Source organism: Chiloscyllium plagiosum, chromosome 33 (assembly GCF_004010195.1).
Source record: "Chiloscyllium plagiosum isolate BGI_BamShark_2017 chromosome 33, ASM401019v2, whole genome shotgun sequence".
Lineage (NCBI taxonomy): Eukaryota > Metazoa > Chordata > Chondrichthyes > Orectolobiformes > Hemiscylliidae > Chiloscyllium > Chiloscyllium plagiosum.
In genome coordinates, this window is record NC_057742.1 from 40,881,007 (window position 1) to 40,901,721 (window position 20,715).

A 20,715-nucleotide genomic window follows, 5' to 3' on the forward strand; every position below is an offset into this window, starting at 1 on the left:
AACAATATTTGTTTTGTATACTTTCCCATTGATGTAACTCAGAATCTGCAATTGTCAAAACAAGTTACCCTTAAATTTCAAGTGCAGTGACTGACTGGAAGAGGTTACAGTTGAAACTTTATTGCTGGAACAGCACAGCAGGTCAGGCAGCATCCAGGGAACAGGAGATTCGACGTTTCGGGCACAGGCCCTTCTTCAGGAATGGCCTGTGCCCGAAACGTCGAATCTCCTGTTCCCTGGATGCTGCCTGACCTGCTGTGCTGTTCCAGCAATAAAGTTTCAACTTTGATCTCCAGCATCTGCAGACCTCACTTTCTCCTGGAAGAGGTTACACTCAGCAATGTTAGGAACTCTGAGGTTACGTTCATTTCTCATCCCGTCTCCTGTAGGTTATAACAAAAGCACTGACTGCTCTCAACAAAGTGACCATTCTTCAAACATAGATCAGATTATGAATGTTGCCGAACAATTGTAAAATGAGTGAGGTTCTAGCTGTGTATTCACTCAATATTGTCTGTGGAAGGAGCAATGGGTGAGGGTTTATCAGTGATCAGCAATGAGCAGTTAAGCACTATCTATAATTATTAACAGCATGCAGTCTTTGCTCAGCAGCAGGAACATTACTTGGCCATGTAACTGCATTCAGCTGATGATTATCTAACAGGGCCGTTACACTGCAGTCTCTCTGTCAAGGGAAACAGTTTGTTTCATCAGCAGAATTGCTGGTGTCAGAATTAGCACCCAACTGTGAAATCAAACCGCAGGAGATGACATCAAGATGTTGAACAAAATGCAAAACAAAGTCGGGTCTGTCACCTCATTGTGGCCGCAATAGTTGTCAGAATCATGTACAAGTGTTACTCTCTCAAGGTTTCCGGTTACACGCAGTCAACATATGACAAAGTTTCAAACAGGAAGCTAACTGTGATGACCCCCAACCTCGGGTTAGCATTAGGGCAGTTGACATATTAATGTTGACACTATATTGACAGGAGTGTCGTTTTCCCCTGAATTAATTTCTGCAGTCAATTAAATAGTCACCCATTCCCCGTGTACATCCAAACTTGTATGGAGCAAAAACCACAAACATTCATGAGATACACTGACTCCAGGCTGTGAATCTTTGTGAGTCCCTCCTTCATACTCACTTCACCTTAAACATTACTCAGTAGCACTGTTTAGCTCAAATGCAACATTATTGTTTAATCAATAAAGGAATGTTTCAAGCTATAACACCATCTAAGCTTTTCATAACACTGTTTCCCATTGATTGTGGAGAGGGGTCTTCAGTTTCTGCTGTTCCTCATTTGCAAAATGGTCCTTGCTTTCTCCCTTCCTCATGGTGCTATGCAGGGTTGGAGAAGGCAGTGAGCTTTCTGACTGAGATGTACTTGTGATGCAGCCAGGCAGCTTGGAGAGTGAGGGTGGCTGTGGTACAGAGTGCCTGGTGTTTGTGTGCAGGGTAGACACTCCTCTGGTAGCCAGGCTGTTGCTGATACTATTGGTAACGTGAGAGGTCACTGCTCCATAAAGGCAGCTGCTGCCAGTTCTCATCTTCTGATTAAAGTTCAGAGCGAGATTCCTCCTGAACCAGGATTTCTTTATTTCTGCCTGGACCTGGTAAGTACAGAGCACAGAATAAAGCAGCTACAGCGCACAGAATACAACATAGAGTTACAAGGCATAGCGTGAAACACACAGTTACAGAGCTCAGAATAAAACACAGCACATAACCAAATACATGTTGAGGGGAACACGATGTTGCTGCAATGTTGTAGTTAAGATTAAGAGGCTACTTATACTCTTGCAACTCCTTAGAGTGCAATCCGTTTTCTCTGTAGCAAACCCTCTTGACTCCAAAGCAGAACATCATGGGTTCAGGCCCAGTCATGGTCACTGCATTTAGTTAGAAATTGAATTGAGTGCTTCTTGGCTTCAGATGACCAGTGCCATATGAGGGCCTCACTGCAGGAATGCAGCTGGGGAGTTTGAATAAAGACAGAATACAAGCTACACTGTGCACCATGAATGTGTGTAAAATAGTGTCAGCAGTGGAGTTGAGATTGAGAGTTAAAGAGCTGTAATAGGAGGGAAGCTAAGAGTCAGGACAGAAATCACAGGTTCACTGCTGCTCCAGGCCCATGCCCTCAGTCCCAATTGCAGCCCCAACCTGAGCTCAGTGTCCCTGCACCCTGTCCTGAGCACTGTGGGCCCCGAGAATACTGTGACCTGGTTATTGGGTCTTGGTGTGCCCCCTGTTCTGAACTGAGCACAGCAATTAAAAGTGAAATGCAGAACTGTTCAAAACTCTTAAAAGTCACTGCAAGCTACTGACAAGGATAAATGAGTAAGAAGCAAGCTGCAGGTGAATCACTGGGAGACTCCTGTCAAAGTGAGTGGCATCATGAAACAGAACTACCTGTAATAGCAAAAATACGAGATTATGACACATTTACTGAATAAGTCCAAGCAATGTGGAGAGGCAGCTCAGACAGCGCAGTGTGTGTGACAGTGAGGAGCAAAGTAGCAAATATCCACAGAAAAATGAGCAGAAAGATCAAGGCCAAGGAACAAGTTGCCAATATTATGAAGAGAAACACAGAAAAACAAAGACAGCACATCCATTGCATGAAGCATAGTGTTTTATCTATGAGAAGCTTAACCACTTTTCGAAGTGTTTAGCTCAGAAGAAAATAAATACACCTCTAAAATCTATTGAAATTATTGCAATGGAGAGGTTGGATGATGGTTCTGACAAATTGAGTGTGGGTACAAGATAGATACTGGACACGGTGGCACAGTGGTTAGCACTGCTGCCTCACAGCGCCAGAGACCCAGGTTCAAGTCCTGCCTCAGGAGTTTGCATATTCTCCCCGTGTCTGTGTGGGATTCCTCCAGGTACTCTGGTTTCCTCCCACAATCCAAAAATGTGCAGGTCAGGTGAATTGGCCATGCTAAATTGCCCGTAGTGTTAGGTGAAGGGGTAAAATGTAGGGGAATGGGTCGGTGTGGACTTGTTGGGCCGAAGGGCCTGTTTCCACACTGTAAGTAATCTAATTCAACTGACATCTTCGAGCAGGTTGGTAACATCAAGTCTCAAAGAGAAAACTGGTTTGTAATTATTCTGATAAAGACAGTGGAAGGAGAGAATAAAACAATATAAAATGCAAGGTGGACACTGATCCTTCCACCGAGCATCACAGATCCACGTGCAGTAATACCAGGAGATGATATGAAAGGCTGTGATTTCTGAACAAAAAGGTTTTTCCTCACAATTTGCTAACGGTTTTGTGTCCTCCATATTCCAAATAAATATGTCTGTACTGTGGGGGTCTAAACAGTTCTTGGGAAAATCGAAACAAAAACGTAATCTCTATAGGACTGTCTCTCTTTCAAGAGAAATGACTCATGATGGTTTAGGCTGAGGGTCACTTGTGTCAGGTGAAAGGAGAGGTTGAGGGCAGTCCTTCATGGTAACCTTGGCCTGTGCGGGAATTTAACTTGTGTTGTTGGCATCACTCTGAATCACAAGGCAACTTAGCCAACCAACCCCCTTGGAAAAATATCATTTGCACAGAAAGAGGAGGGCATTCAATTTCTTGATCCTGTTCAACAATTCAACTCTATAACAGTTGGCCTGTAGAAATTCAGCATTCTGAAATAATTACAGCAGAGAAAAATGCTGTACTAGTGAAGAAAAAAATTATGAGCCATTCATTCTATTCCCACCCTCCAGTGCCATGGTCCATAGCCTTGGAAGTTAGAATAATTGGATGCAGATCCAGACAGATACCTTTTAAATGACTTGAGCTATGAGGGTAGAAACAAGGATCAGGAAGAGAACATATTGCCCCTTGATCAATAGGATCATGGCTAATAGAACCACATTCCTGTCTGCATCTGTTCACAGTTCACCCCTTGTTTACCAAGAATCTTCAAAAAATTCAAAGACTGCTTTCAGCCATGCATAAGAATTCATACAGTGTATTCGGAACAGTTTCTGTGAAAATAATGTTGTGGATCCAAACAGGGATCAGACTATTTTGATAATGGATTTGATGATGTGTAATGAGGCAAGTTTGAAAAAAATAATCTGAGTAAAATATCCCCAAAGGCACATTGACTGTTACTTGGTAGAATTTAGCATTCAGTTTGTGGAGGAGGAACTTGGGTTGGAAAAAAATTGTACTGAACTTATGTAAGGGTAATTATAAAGGAATGAGGGCACAGCTGGCTGGAGTGAACTGGGACAGGGGTTCAGCAGCAAAGACAGTCAAGGCACGATGACAGGCAGGAGGCTGGTTTGCATTCCAGTCTTTTTGTCTCTAACACTGACAGACATGGCTCAGAGCAAAGATATAGCCCAGTGAGAAAGGAGAATTCTAGAAAAGGGATAACCCAACCATAAAATACCAGGGATATTAAGGACAAGGCAGTCTTGATCAGACAAACCAGGGCAGGGCTTGCACATTTAATGGTAGGGCCCTGAGGAGTTTTGTCAAACAGAGAGACCTTGGGGTGTAAGTTAATTGTTCCTTGAAAGTGGCATCATAGGTAGAAAGAAGGCATTAGGCATGTTTTCCTTCATCGATCAGAGCATTAAGAACAGGAGTTGAAACGTCATGTTCTAGCTGGAGATGACAATGGTAAGGCCACTTTTGGAGTACTGCATGCAATTCTGATTGCCCTTCTGTTGAAAGGACATTATTAAATTGGAAAAAGGGTAAAAATGAATTATAAGCATGTTACTGAGACTGGAAGGTTTGGATTATAGGGAGAGGCTGGATAGATTAGGAATTCTTTTCCGCAGGAATGTAGGAGGCTGAGGGGTGACATATAAAAGACTCACTTGGACAATGAAAGGAAAGGTTTAGAGGAATATGGGCCAAATGCAAGCAAATGGGACTAGAATAATTTAGGAAACCTGGTTGGCATGGACAAGTTGGGCCTCAGGGCCTGTTTCTGTGCTGTACATCCCTATGACTCTAATTCAAAGGTACACTTGAGTTTCTGTGACAGGAAGGTGCTCAGCCTGAGAGAACTCAGTGCCGACTGTAGTGGCAAAGACTGGAGATCTGGAATCCCAGAGAATAGGCACCAAGCAAAGCCACACATCTCAGCAGGAGCAAAGTGAGAGCTCAGATGAGTATCCCAGACACTCCACCAGAGATTAACAGTGTTCCACATGCCACATGGATTGATAAACATGCAAACAAACAAATGAAGGAATGCAAAGGAAACCTGATACCAAAGTCACAAAATGACAAGATTGGCTTGTCAGATACAGTGAACACTAACAGAAAGATGTGTCTAAGGCAACAGAGGGAGCTGGCAGAGGTAGCTGGGAAGATTTTGAAAACAACCCAGAGAGCACATCACTCTAACTAGCAGGCCTTGAAATGTTCACAACTGCATGTGCACCATCACACAAGATCCACACATTTTAAAAGTCATGTGTACCATGTGTGTAAAGAGAGTGACAAAAGAGGGACTTATTAGAATAATATAAAACAATGAACTGCAGATGTTGGAAATCTGAAACAAAAACAGAAGTTGCTGGAGAAACTCAACAGGTCTGGCAGCATCTGTGCAGAGAAAGCAAAGTTAAAAAACTTAGTTTTATCCCCCACACACCCACTTCAATGAATTTTGGGCATGACATGAGGTTGAACTCTTCTGTTGCCTTTGTCTCCATGCCCATTTCTTTGGACAAGAGTCCTGTTTCATCTTCACCTGCCACCAACACTCTCCTTCCACCTGGACCCTTCCCCTTTGGCCTTTTAGCTGTACTTGACCTGTTCATCAAGAACTGTCGATATGATATCAATTGCCCTAATGTCTCTGACTCCTTTACCCATTCTAATCTATCTCCCTGTGAACTTACTGCATTCCGTGCTCTCTGATCCTGACTGTGTAAATAAGCCGGCTGACAAAGGTGGTGCTGTTGCTATTGGGCATACTAACCTCGACAATGTGGAGGCTGAGATACATCCTCCTATCTCTCCTTGGACCTTGACCCCATCATTGAACATCAGGCTATTGTGTCCACAATGGTCACTAATTTCATCTTCTCTGGGAAGCTATTAACCTCCCAGCTCATAGCCTCCTAACCCCATACAGCCCCACCTAGCCCGCTTCTACCTCCTTCCTAAAAATCACAAACAGGATTGCCTGGGCAGACCCATTGTTTTTGCCTGATCCTGTTGCACAGAATTCAGCTCATCCTACATCATCCTACATTGTCCAGTCTCTTCCCACTTAAACCGTGATTCTTCTGATGCTTTACATCAGTTTCAAGATTTCCTGTCCACAGACACCAACTGTATCCTCTTCATCATGAACCCACAAATCTTTACACATCCATCCCCATCAGGTTGGCCTCAGGGCTCTCTGTTTCTTCCTGGGAAAGGCCTGAACTGTCCCCATGTGCCACCACCCTGCTCTGCCTGGCTGAGTTTGTCCTTACTTTGAACAACTTTTCTTAACTCCTCCCACTTTCTTCAGATCAAACTGGGAACCCGCTTAGGACCCAGTTTCTCCTGTCTGTTTGTGGGGTACGTGGAACATTCCTTGTTCCAGTCCTATTCCAGTTCCCTCCCACAACTCTTTCCCTGGTACATCAATTATATCATTCATGCTGCTTCCCTCTTTCATCTGGAATTGGACAAATTTCTTAATTTCACTTCCAATTTTCACCCTGCGCTTACCTTCATCTGGTCTATCTGACTCCTCCCTCCCCTTCCTTGACATCTCTGTTTCCATTTCTGGGGATAAATTGACCACTAATATCCATTTCAAACCCACTGACTCCCACAGTTACCTTGAGTATAAATCCTCACACCCTGCTTCATGTAAAGAGTCCATTCTGTTCTCCCAGTTTCTCTGTCTCCGTCACATTTGTTCTGAAGATGTCAACTTCAAAAAGGGGGTCTTTGAAAAGTCCACCTTTTTACTCAATCAAGGATTCCCCATCACCATGATTTTCAGAAGCCCCAGCTATCTCTGACCCAACTCCAGCACTTCAGCTTTCACTCCTTCTCCTCCCTCCCACAAGTACAAGAGGATGTCCCTTATCCTCACCTGACGATCCAACCAGCATCCGCATACAAAGGATCACTAGCTACCATTTCTGACATTTCCAGTGGGATGGCACCACCAGACACATATTCTCCCTTGTCAGCCTTCCATTGGGACTGTTTCCTCTGGGACACCTTGGTCCACTCTTCTTCCACTCCCAACATCTCCCCACACCGCCTCAGTATCAATCGCAGAAGGTGCAACACCTGCCTATTTACTTCCTCCCTCCTCACTATACAAGGCCCCAGACATACCTTCCAGGTGAAACACTGATTACCTGCACTTCACTCATCTAGTCTACTAATCTATTCAATCTAGTCATTGCTCACAATGTGGTCTCCTCTACACTGGGGAGATGAAATGCAGACTGGGTGACGTTTTGAGGAAAATTTATGTTCTGTCAGCAAAAAAGCTTCCTGTTGCCTGCCACTTCAACATATCTCCGTGTTTCCTGGCCAACGTCTGTCTCAGGCTTGCTGTAGTGCTCCAGCAAAGCACAGTGCAAGCTGGAAGAACAGCATCTCACTTTCCACCTGGGGACCCTGCAGCCATCAGGACTCAGTACAGAGTTCAATAATTTTAGATCCTGAACACATTCTCCCATGTACTGTACCCACCCCCGCAGCCATGACTTTCAGCACAGCCACCCTATTTTCACCTACTCATTTCTCCTTCCCTGCCTTACTATTTCCCATTCCTTTATCTGCTTACCTTTCTTCCTCCACTCTGGGCTCCATTTCCATCTATCCCCTCACTCGTTTTCACCCTGCACCCACCTGCCATCAGCATAAATACCACCCCTTCCTAGCTTGTATTAATTCTGAAGAAAGGTCACCACACTCAAAATGTTAACTCTGTTTTCTCTTCCCAGATGCTGCCTGACCTGCAGAGTTACTCCAGCAATGTTTAGTTATGTTTCTCATTAGAATAACAAGCAGTTCTGAAATGCATGGGAAAGGTTGTTTGCAAAGTGAGTAACTCACAGTGTAAGTGCAATGTGTGTAAATTCCTTTTTATCTGTGTTTTTTTTAAGATGAAAAGGGGATGTTTGGATGGAAATGTAACATTGTACAAATGTGCTCCATGCATGACATAGTCATGTGACCAACGCATGAAGACGACTCACTGCAGGCAATCACCTCACAGGAAGCTCCAGCAGAAGCAGAAAGCAACAGTGTAGCTCAGGAACACAGAGACCCATGTCCCAGACCGACTGCCCCAGACTCACTGTCCCATTCTTTGAGTCATGGAGATCTGTAGCACAGAAAAAGGCCAGTCGGCCCTTCGCTTCCATATTGGTCCCAAACAATCACCTAATTATTCCAATCTCATTTTCCAGCCTGTGGCCTTGCATGCCTTGGCATTGTATGTGCACATCTAAATATAAATGTTATGAGGATTTCTGCCGCTGCCACTCTTAAAGGTGATGAGTTTCAAATTCCCATCTTCCTGCCCCTTACCTTAAAACTACATCCCCAGGCATTGATCCTTCCTCCATCAAGGGGAAAGAACATAAGAACCAGGAGCAGGAGTAGGCCGTCCAGCCCTTCGAGCCTGCTGCGTCACTCAATAAGATCATGGCTGACTTTCTTGTAGCGTCAGCTCCACTTACCTGCATTTTCACCATATCCCTTAATTCCTTTATGTTTCAAAAATTATCTACCCTAGTCTTAAAAGTGATTACTAAGGTAGTGTCAACTACCTCCCTTGGGCAAGGAATTCCATAGATTCACAACCCTCTGGGTGAAGAAGTCCCTACTCAATTCTGTCCTAAACCTGCTTCCTCTAATCTTGAGGCTGTGCCCTCTTGTCCTAGTTTCACCTGCCAGTGGAAACATCCTCTCTATTTCTATTTTATTGATTCCCTTCATAATTTTATATGTTTCTATAAGATCCTCCCCTCATCAATCTGAAATCCATTGAATATAATTGGAGTCTATTCAGTCTCTCTTCATAAGCCAACCCCCTCAACTGTGGAATCAACCTAGTGAACCTCTTCTGTACCCCCTGCAGTGCTTCCTCAAGGAAGGAGACCAAATCTGCACACAGTACTCCAGGTGTGGCCTCACCAGCACCTTGTACAGCAATAACATTACCTCTCTGCTTTTAAACTCAACTCCTTTAGCAATGAAGGACAAATTTCCATTTGCCTTCCTAATTACTTGTTGTACCTGCAGACCGACCTTCTGCGATTCATTCACAAGGACATGCTGCAACATTTTACTATTCACGTCATATTCCTTTTTACTGCTGCTCCTACCAAAACGTATGACTTCACATTTATTAACACTGTATTCCATCTGCCAGACCTTTGCCCACTCACTAAGTGTATCTATGTTCCTTTGCAAAGTTTCACTGTCCTCTGCACACTTTGCTCTGCCACTCATCTTAGTGTCATTGGCAAATTTTGACACCGCACACGTGGTCTCCAACTCCAAATCATCCTTATAAATTGGAAATAATTGTGGTTTGAACACCGATCCCTGAGGCACACCACTAGTTACAGATTGCCAGCCAGAATAGCACTGATTTATCCCCACTCTTTGCTTCCTGTCAGTCAACCAATCCTCTATCCACACTAATACTCTACCCCTAAAACCATGCATCCTTATCTTATGCAGCAGCCTCATGTGTTGCACCCTGTCAAAGGTTTCTTCAGGTCTACCCAACCTATTTCCCTCATAATTTCATACATCTCAATCATGTCCCTACAGTGTTTGGAACGAGGTCAGCCAGGTGGATCTTATAGAACATGAGTTCCATGATTGCACAGTTAATCTGATCCAATCAGGGAGTCCTGGCTGATAGATATAAACAGGAGTGTCAGGGGTTCCTCTCACTCGAAGAGCCGGCTCTGTGCTAGCTGGATCAGTGTCATGTATTATATAAATAAAGGGTGACTTGGTGATGAGAAATGGGCTTTTGTGGAGTTATTTTAGTCCCCTCTCAATCTCCTCTGCTCCAAGGAAGACAATGCCAGCCTGTCCAATCTCTCAAACTGATACTCTCCAGTCCAGGCGACATCCTGATAAATCTCCTACGTACCCTCTCTAGCGCTATCACATCCCTTCTATAATGTGGATTATACACTTCCATCATAACCTGTCTGCTCTTAAACTCTATGCATCAGTTAATAATGGCAAGCTTCCTTATTAACCATTTTATCCATCTGCTCTGACACCTAAGGTGCCAGTGTATATGCACACCACGATTTCTTTGATCCTCGGTGTCCTATTGCTCATCATGTATTCCCTTACTTGTTTATTCAGATTGAATTCCATTTGCTACTAATCAGTTCATTTGACCAGCCATCTTCCTCAATTATTTACCAAAATGTTTTGTATCATCTGTGAAACTACTGATCAACCATCCTCCATTGAAGTCTAAATCATTTATAACAACAACAAGCAGCCAGGGTACCAACAGTGATCCCTATGGGACCCCACTGGACACAGACTTCCAGTCTAAGAAGCTCATCTCAATCATCACTGCTTGCTGCCATTCAGCCAGTTGTGAATCCAATTTACCAAAAGGTTACCCTTGCTATCAGGCTCCCATGCAGGACCTTAGCAAAAGCCTTGCTGAAAATTGCCTTCATCTACACATACTTTCCCAGACAGCTCTGACCCAGAGACAATGCTTGAATATTCTGAGCAATTGGCCTCTGCAGCCACACTTTCCCTGTAATGGTTGGAATTCTGATTTGTCATTCAGTAATGTTTCATTGATGTGAACCCACTGTTTGTAAGCATTGAAGTTATAAAAGTCTTTACTGCAGTGGGCTGGTGGGGCTGGGTCATTAAGTATGTTCAACAAGGAGATAGACAAATTTTTAATCAAGGAATTAAAGGAAATCAAGGGTTATAGGGAAATGGCAGGAAAGTGGAATTGTGGTATATCAGATCAGCCATAATCACACGGACTAGTGGAGCAGACACCATGGGCTGAAAGGCCTTCCTTTGCTCGTGTGTCCTCTGGTCTTACCTTCTTAACAGGGCTTGTTACAGATTTGTGTTCTATGTCACAAATCAACAAATGGTCACAACACATTGGTTGAATTATAGAAAATGTTGGAAGTACACAACAAGACATCTAATATTTGCACAGAAAAACAGCAGATTCCTGTTTCAGGAATAGACCAGACGTAAGAATGTACAGGGTAAGATTAAACTGGAAAGTCCTGCATGTTAGTACTGGACAGGACAGGAAAATGTCAGGAATAAAATCAGATAGAATTTGGTATGCAGCTACATAAAGGCAAGTAGATAAAAGGTTTTTTCCTCAAAGGGATGGATTTTTAACCAGTGTCCGAATCAACATCGAAATATCGATGTCACACTTCTGATTTGCAGTTTTCTTTACCTGAAACTTCAATGACTCACCTCCCCATTGCAGAAACAGTAAATAAAAGCAACAAAAAAGCCCTGTTTGGGGGAAAAAAAACAAAATCATTATCAAAATCATCAAATAACACTGAAAAACATTCAGCCCACTGAATCAATACTAACTCTTTCAAAGAGTAAACCAGTTGCTCCCTCCAACCCCACCCACCCCCCCAACCCCACCCCACCCCACCCCCCCCACCCCACCCCAACATCCCCACCCCCACACCGTTCTTTTCCAGTGCCCTTGCATGTTGTTCTGCTGTAAGTAAGTTTCCAATTCTGCCTCGGGAGTTAAGATTGAACATATATCCACCATCCTATCAGACAGTGTACTCTACATCTTTACCACTCATTGTACAAAATCATTTCTCTTCAAGCCAGAACAAATATCAACATGGTTCTTCTGCCAATTACCTTGAATGTGTGCCTTAGTAATTGACCCTTCAAATCATTGGAAGCTGTTTCTCACAATTTACTTTCTCTAAACCCTTCATGATCTGAATCCCTCAATCAGATCTGTTTTTTATTTTCTTTGTTCTAAAGTAAACAATCCCAGTTCCTCTACTGTAACTGCACAAACCCCTCATCCCTGGAACCATTCCAGTAAATATCAGTTGCACTTCTCTCCAAAGACATCACATCCTTGCTGAAGTGTGGTGCCCAGGCTGGACACAATACTCCAGTTGGAGATGAAACCATTTTTCTATAAAATATAGAAAATAGGTGCAAGAGTAGGCCATTTGGCCCTTCAAGTCTGCATCACCATTCAATACAATCATGGCTGACCATGCAATTTCAGTATCTCACTCCCACTTTCTCTCCATATCCCTTTAGCAAGGAGGCCAGAATGTGGCCCTGCACCTGCAAGTGCCATGTCCAGCTCCCTCTTGAATGTATCTAATGAACTGGCCCCAACAGCTTCCTGTGGGAGAGAATTCCACAAGTTCACAACTCCCTGAGTGAAGAAATTCTTCCTCATCTCAGTCCTGAATGGCTTACCCTTTATTCTTAGACTGTGACACCTAGTTCTGGACGTCCCCAACATCGATTAAGTCCAACTTCCTGATTTTGTGTGTGCCTCTATTTTTAAGTCCAGGAACCTGTCCAGTTTATTCACTGCTTTGTAACCAATCCTGTCAATTTTAAAGATTTGGTTACAGCTGTCTCCCTATTTAGCTTGCTTTGTAATTGCTCATTCTTTCAACTAAAATGTATCACCAAATGTCCCTGTCATGCATTGAATTCCATGTACCATGTTTGCACCAATTTCCATTCCCTCAGCCTGTCTCTGTGAAGCCTTTCACTGTTTTCTTCCTAGCTTTTATCCAATTCTAAGTTTCACACCACCTGCAAATTTCAGAATTGTGCCTTTTCTGTGTCTTCCCATATGTTTCTGTGTGAGTATCCTTATTCGCTCACCTTCCCCATTTTGCCATGGTGGGGTGGATGGATTTGTCAAATGAATGGCAGAGTCCTTACAGCTGTACAGACTCTCCCTCTATGACATGCCCAAGCACAAAACAGGGGGAAGAAAGTGTGAAATGGAAGTGATGGTCTGGCAGCTTTCAGCTTCTTTTTGTTGCCTTTGCTTGGGCTCCCATTGTTGTTGAAATTTGTAATTCCCACCATGCTCCCTCACACCATACACCCCCACAGCTTCCAGGCCAGCACTACACACAAAAACACCTTCCCTACCCAATTCACTGGCAATATCCTAGTCTAATCTAATGTGGAGCCTGACTTCAATCCCACCACCTTAAGAGAAATGTTGGAATGGTACTAGAAACACAGGGAATGCTGGAGAAACTCTGCAGGTCTGGAAACATCTGAGGAGAAAGAAACCAAATTAACTGGATGTAGGTTTGTTTGCTGAACTGGAAGGTTTATTTTCAGTCGTTTCATCATCATACTAGTTACATCTTCGGTGAGCCTCCGATCAAGCACTGCTGGTCTTTCCTGCTTTCTATTTATGTGTTTGGGTTTCCTTGGGTTGGTGATGTCATTTCCTGTGACAACGTCATTTCCTGTTCTTTTTCTCAGGGGGTGGTAGATGGAATCCAAGTCAGTAGGCTTGTTGACAGAGTTCCGGTTGGAATGCCATGCTTCTAGGAATTCTCGTGCGTGTCTGTGTTTGGCTTGTCCTAGGATGGATGTATTATCCCAGTTGAAGTGGTGTTCTTCTTTATCTGAATGTAAGGATACTAGTGAGACAAGGTCATGTCGTTTTGTGGCAAGTTGATGTTCATGCATCCTGGTGGCTAGTTTTCTGCCTGTCTGTCCAACACAGTGTTTGTTACAGTCCTTGCATGGTATTTTGTAAATGACATTAGTTTTGCTTGTTGTCTGTATAGGGTCTTTCAAGTTCATTAGCTATCAGTCTAATTCCCTTCTCTAATACTGTACAGATATCAGTCTAATTCCCTTCTCTCTGTAACACTATACAGACATCAATCTAATTCCCTTTTCTCTGTAATACCGTACAGACATCAGTCTAATTCCCTTCTCTAATACTGTACAGATATCAGTCAAATTCCCTTCTCTCTGTAACCCTGTACAGATATCAGTCTAATTCCCTTCTCTCTGTAACACTGTACAGATATCAGTCTAATTCCCTTCACTCTGTAATACTGTACAGATATCAGTCTAATTCCCTTCTCTCTGTAACACTGTACAGATATCAGTCTAATTCCCTTCTCTCTGTAACACTGTACAGATAACAGTCTAATTCCCTTCTCTCTGTAACACCGTTCAGATATCAGTCTAATTCCCTTCTCTCTGTAACTCTGTACGGATATCAGTCTAATTCCCTTCTCTCTGTAACACTGTACAAATATCAGTCGAATTCCCTTCTCTAATACTGTACAGATAAATCTACTTCTCTTCTCTTTGTAACACTGTACAGATATCAGTCTAATTCCCTTCGCGAATACTGTACAGATAACAGTCTAATTCTCTTGTCTCTGTAACACTGTACAGGTATCAGTCTAATTCCCTTCTCTAATACTGTATGGATATCAGTCTAATTCCCGTTTCTCTGTAACACCGTACAAATATCAGTCTAATTCACTTCTCTAATACTGTACAGATAACAGTCTAATTCCCTTCTGTCGATAACACCATACAGATATCAGTCTAATTCCCTTCTGTCGATAACACCATACAGATATCAGTCTAATTCCCTTCTCTAATACTGTACGGATATCAGTCTAATTCCCATCTCTCTGTAACACTGTACAGATATCAGTCTAATTCCCTTCTCTCTGTCACACTGAACAGATATTAGTCTAATTCCCTTCTCTCTGTAACACTGTACAGATAACAGTCTAATTCACTTCACTCTGTAACACCGTACAAATATCGGTCTAATTCCCTTCTGTCTGTAACACTGTACAGATATCAGTCTAATTCCCATCTCTCTGTAACACTGTACAGATATCAGTCTAATTCCCTTCTCTCTGTAACACTGTACAGATATCAGTCTAATTCACTTCACTCTGTAACACCGTACAAATATCAGTCTAATTCCCTTCTCTCATACTGTACAGATATCAGTCTAATTCACTTCACTCTGTAACACCGTACAGATATCAGTCTAATTCCCTTCTCTCTGTAACACTGTACAGATATCAGTCAAATTCCCTTCTCTCTGTAACACTGTACAGAAATCAGTCTAATTCCCTTCTCTCCGTAACACTGTACAAATATCAGTCAAATTCCCTTCTCTCTGTAACACTGTTCAAATATCAGTCTACTTCCCTTCACTCTCTAACACCGTACAGATATCAGTCTAATTCCCTTCTCTAATACTGTACGGATAACAGTCTAATTCCCTTGTCTCTGTAACACTGTACAGATATCAGTCTAATTCCCTTCTCTAATACTGTACAGATAACAGTCTAATTCCCTTCTCTCTGTAACACTGCACAGATATCAGTCAAATTCCCTTCTCTCTGAAACAGTGCACAGATATCAGTCTAATTCCCTTCTCTCTGTAACACTGCACAGATATCAGTCTAAATCCCTTCTCTCTGTAACACTGCACAGATATCAGTCTAATTCCCTTTTCTCTGTAACACTGTACAGATATCAGTCTAATTCCCTTCTCTAATACTGTACAGATATCAGTCTAATTCCCTTCTCTAACACTGTACAGGCATCAGTCTAATTCCTTTCTCACTGTAACACTGTACAGATAACAGTCTAATTCCCTTCTCTAATACTGACTGGATAACAGTCTAATTCCCTTCTCTCTGTAATACTGTACAGATATCAGTCTAATTCCCTTCCCTAATACTGTACGCATTACAGTCTAATTCCCTTCTCTCTGTAACACTGTACAGATATTAGTCTAATTCCCTTCTCTAATACTGTACAGATAACAGTCTAATTCCCTTCTCTCTGTAACTCTGTACAGATATCAGTCTAATTACCTTCTCTCTGTAACACTGTACAGATATCAGTCTAATTCCCTTCTCTCTGTAATACTGTACAGATACTGTACTCTGTAATACTGTACTCACCAAAGTTAAGGGCATTTAAATGGTCATTGGATAAGCATATGGATGATAATGGAATAATGTCGGTGTGTTGGGCTTCAGATTGGTTCCACAGGTTGGCACAACATTGAGGGCCGAAGGGCCAGTACTGCGCTGTAGTGTTCTATATTTTATGAAAGGGGAGTGGCCAGTTGACTGGGTTTTCCAATAGGTTAAGTTATTGTAAATTTGGTTCTTTTTCACTTGTGTTTCACTCAGTAGTCTGTAAATAAATTCTGTTTAGTTTAAAACTGTGGTTGGGCCAGCTGTATCTCTCCTGGAATATCCACTTTACACCGGCTTAAAACAACTAGAAACGTTAGGGTCTGGGCTACCTTCTTAAAATGCTGAAAATGTGTTGCTGGAAAAGCGCAGCAGGTCAGGCAGCATCCAGGGAACAGGAGAATCGACGTTTCGGGCATAAGCCCTTCTTGAAATGCTTCGAGGGTGTCTGGCCTGGTCCATAACAATACAGAGCTGACAACAGGCTTGTGAGCAAAGTTAGAGCTCATGAAATAAAGAGGATACTCACAACATGGATACAAAATTGACCAAGAGACTGGAAACAGTAATAGTTAATGCAAGTTTCTCAGGCTGGGGGAAGACTTGTTCCCTGGAGTCAGTGGTGAGAAACTGGCTTTTTCTAATAGACGTTGATGACCTTGTTCAGGGAACACAATTTCAGCGAATGCATAGCCTATGAAATTTGGCAGCTTTGTGAACTGTGAGGAGGATAGTGTAGACCTTCAAAAAGGCACAGACAGATTGGCAAGATGGGCGACAGATGACATATGAAGCTCAATGCACAGAAGATTCATTTGGACAGGAACAGCATGGACGGCCAAAAGAAAGGGCATACAATTTTAAAGGAGACATAAAGAGGCGAAGAAATAGATGGGTCATTCGCACATTGGCAGGCTGTGGTTAGTGAGGTACCACAAGGAGCAGTACTTGGACTCCAGTTGATCACAATTTCTATCAATGATTTGGAGGTGGCAACCAAATATAATATTTCTAGATTTGCAGATGATACAAAGCTAAGTGGGAGTGTGGGTTGTGAGGAAGATGAAAGCATCTTCAAAAGGACTTGGACAGGTTTATTGACTGGACAGGAACATGGCAGATAGAATATAATGTGGAAAATTGTGAGGTTATCCACTTTGGTGGGAGTAACAGATGTGCAGAGCACTGTATTAAATTGTAAGAGTTTGTAACATCTAGATATACAAATGGACCTGGATGCCTTTGTCAATAAGTCATTGAAGGCTAACATTCAAGTGCAGCAAGCTGTTAGGAAGGTTAATGGAACATTAGCTTTATCACAAGAGGATATGAGTACAGGAGTAGTGAAGTCATGCTTCAACTGTATAGGAGCTTCATTCGACTGCATCTGGAGTACTGTGCGAGTTTTGTCTCCTTATTTCAGGTAAGATATAATTGCCATTGAGGGAGTGTAATAAACGTTCACCAGAGTTGATCCCAGGCAAGAGTGTCCTATGAAGAGATATTGGGTAAGCTGAGCCTGTGTTCTCTACAGCTTCAAAGGATGAGAGATGATCTCATTGAAATTTACAAAATGCTGAAAGGGATAGACTGAGTAGATACAGGTAAGATGTTTCCCTTGTTCAAATAAGATGCCACTTATGCCTGAAATGAGAAAAATCTTTTAGCTCGAAGGGTTGTGAACTTTTTAAATTTTCTTACCCAGGGAAGTGTGGAAGCTCAGTCTTCGAGTATAGTTAGAGCAGAGATTGATAGATTTCTGTTACCGATGGCATCATTGAGTTAGAAAGCATGGAAACAGTCCCATACGGTCCAACCATCCCCACCAACCATGTTCCCAAACTAAACTAGTCCCACCTGCCTGTACTTGGCCCATACCCTTCTAAACCTACTCATGAACTTACCCGAATGTCTTTTAGACATTGTAACTGTACCCATATCCATCACTTTCTCTGATAGTTTATTCCACACATGAAACACACTCTATGTAAAAACGTTGCCCCTCATATTCTTTCTAAATCTTTCTTCTCTCACCTTAAAAATATGCCCCCTGGTTTTGAACTCCCCCACCCTAGGGAAAAGATCCTGGTCATTTACCTTATCTGTACCCCTCATGATTTTATAAACCTTTATAAACCTCAACCTCCTATGCTCCAGTGAAAAATGTTCCAATCTTTCCAGTCTATTTTTATATCTCAAACCCTCCATTCCTGGCAACATCTTGGTAAATCTTTTCTGACCCCTCTCCGGGTTAATAATATCCTTCCAGTAACGGTGACCAGAACTGGACACAGTACTTCAGAAGAGGCCTCACCAATGTCCTGTACAACCTTAACATCTCATCCCAACTCCTACAACTGAAAGGTCTGAGCAATGAAGAAAAGCATGCTACGCACCTTCTCAACAACACTGTCTACCTGTAATGGGGTCATGGGATGGATCCAAGACAATGAAGTGTTTGATCAGCAGTGATCATATTGACTAGTGAGCAGGCTCAACTGTCTGATTTGCCTACTCCTGTTCTGATGTTCCGATGAAATGCAGGAGAGAGGAACTAAGTCATTAAAGGTGATAGGATAGTTTGAGAGGATTGTTAATAAAGTAATCAATATCCTGGGATTTATTAATAGGTGCTTAGACTACAGGAATGAGGTGATGATGTTGAACTTGTACAAGATACTTGTTAAAACTTCAGCGAGGGTACTGTGTCCAATTCTGGGCACCAGCCTTTAGGAAGGATGAAAAGGCAATTCGAGAGAGTACAGAGAAGATTCATGAATATGGCTCCAGGGTGAAGAATTTCAGTTTGATAATCAATTGCAGAAGTTAGTACTGGTTTCATTGGAGAAGGCACAGCTGTGTGGAAATTTAACAGAAGTGGTCAAAATCATAAGGTCACTGGCAGAAGTAAATAGGGAGAACTAAATCCCATTGGTGAAAGAACTGAGAAGCAGAAAAGCAATTATTTAAGGTAATTGGCAAAAGAGACAGCAATGACATGAGGAAGTGGTTAAGATCAGGAATGCCATCCCAGAAAGTGTGGTGGAGGCAGGGTCAATCAAGACATTCAGAAAGGGATTAGAATGATATCAGTACAGTGTTAAAGAGAGAAGGGAATTAGACTGATATCTATACGGTGTTACAGAGAGAAGGGAATTAGATTGATATCTGTACAGTGTTACAGAGAGAAGGGAATTAGACTGATATCAGTACAGTATTACAGAGAGAAGGGAATTTGACTGATATCTGTGCAGTGTTACAGAGAGAAGGGAATTAGACTGTTATCTGTACAGTATTAGAGAAGGGAATTAGACTGATATCTGGACAGTGTTACAGAGAGAAGGGAATTAGACTGATGTCTATACGGTGTTACAGAGAGAAGGGAATTAGACTGATGTCTGTACAGTATTACAGAGAGAAGGGAATTAGATTGATATCTGTATAGTGTTATAGAGAGAAGGGAATGAGACTGATATCAGTACAGTATTAGAGAAGGGAATTAGACTGATATCTGTACGGTGTTACAGAGAGAAGGGAATTAGACTGATATCTGTACAGTATTACAGAGAGAAGGGAATTAGACTGATATCTGTACAGTGTTACAGAGAGAAGGGAGACTGATACCTGTATGGTGTTACAGAGAGAAGGGAATTAGACTGATATCTGTACAGTATTAGAGAAGGGAATTAGACTGATACCTGTATGGTGTTACAGAGAGAAGGGAATTAGACTGATATCTGTACAGTATTAGAGAAGGGAATTAGACTGATACCTGTATGGTGTTACAGAGAGAAGGGAATTAGACTGATATCTGTACAGTATTAGAGAAGGGAATTAGACTGATACCTGTATGGTGTTACAGAGAGAAGGGAATTAGACTGATATCTGTACAGTATTAGAGAAGGGAATTAGACTGATACCTGTATGGTGTTACAGAGAGAAGGGAATTAGACTGATATCTGTACAGTATTAGAGAAGGGAATTAGACTGATACCTGTATGGTGTTACAGAGAGAAGGGAATTAGACTGATATCTGTACAGTATTAGAGAAGGGAATTAGACTGATACCTGTATGGTGTTACAGAGAGAAGGGAATTAGACTGATATCTGTACAGTATTAGAGAAGGGAATTAGACTGATATCTGTACAGTATTAGAGAAGGGAATTAGACTGATATCTGTACAGTATTAGAGAAGGGAATTAGACTGATATCTGTACAGTATTAGAGAAGGGAATTAGACTGATATCTGTACAGTATTAGAGAAGGGAATTAGACTGATATCTGTACAGTATTAGAGAAGGGAATTAGACTGATATCTGTACAGTATTAGAGAAGGGAATTAGACTGATATCTGTACAGTATTAGAGAAGGGAATTAGACTGATATCTGTACAGTATTAGAGAAGGGAATTAGACTGATATCTGTACAGTATTAGAGAAGGGAATTAGACTGATATCTGTACAGTATTAGAGAAGGGAATTAGACTGATATCTGTACAGTATTAGAGAAGGGAATTAGACTGATATCTGTACAGTATTAGAGAAGGGAATTAGACTGATATCTGTACAGTATTAGAGAAGGGAATTAGACTGATATCTGTACAGTATTAGAGAAGGGAATTAGACTGATATCTGTACAGTATTAGAGAAGGGAATTAGACTGATATCTGTACAGTATTAGAGAAGGGAATTAGACTGATATCTGTACAGTATTA

The 20,715-nt window shown here is 42.1% G+C and overlaps 1 protein-coding gene across 3 annotated transcripts in view; it reads right to left on the reverse strand.

The window, feature by feature from the left end:
* Positions 1–301: 301 nt before the first annotated feature.
* LOC122540036 (parathyroid hormone/parathyroid hormone-related peptide receptor-like) overlaps positions 302–20,715 on the reverse strand; it is a 114,520-nt gene continuing 94,106 nt past the window's right edge. For all 3 annotated transcript variants that reach the window (XM_043675359.1, XM_043675356.1, XM_043675357.1), the window contains exons 13-14: positions 11,460–11,501; positions 302–1,617 (exon numbers count right to left, since the gene is read on the reverse strand). In XM_043675359.1, the coding sequence (XP_043531294.1) occupies positions 1,249–1,617; positions 11,460–11,501 (411 nt within the window). In that variant the 3' untranslated portion in view covers positions 302–1,248. The remainder of the gene's footprint in view (positions 1,618–11,459; positions 11,502–20,715) is intronic.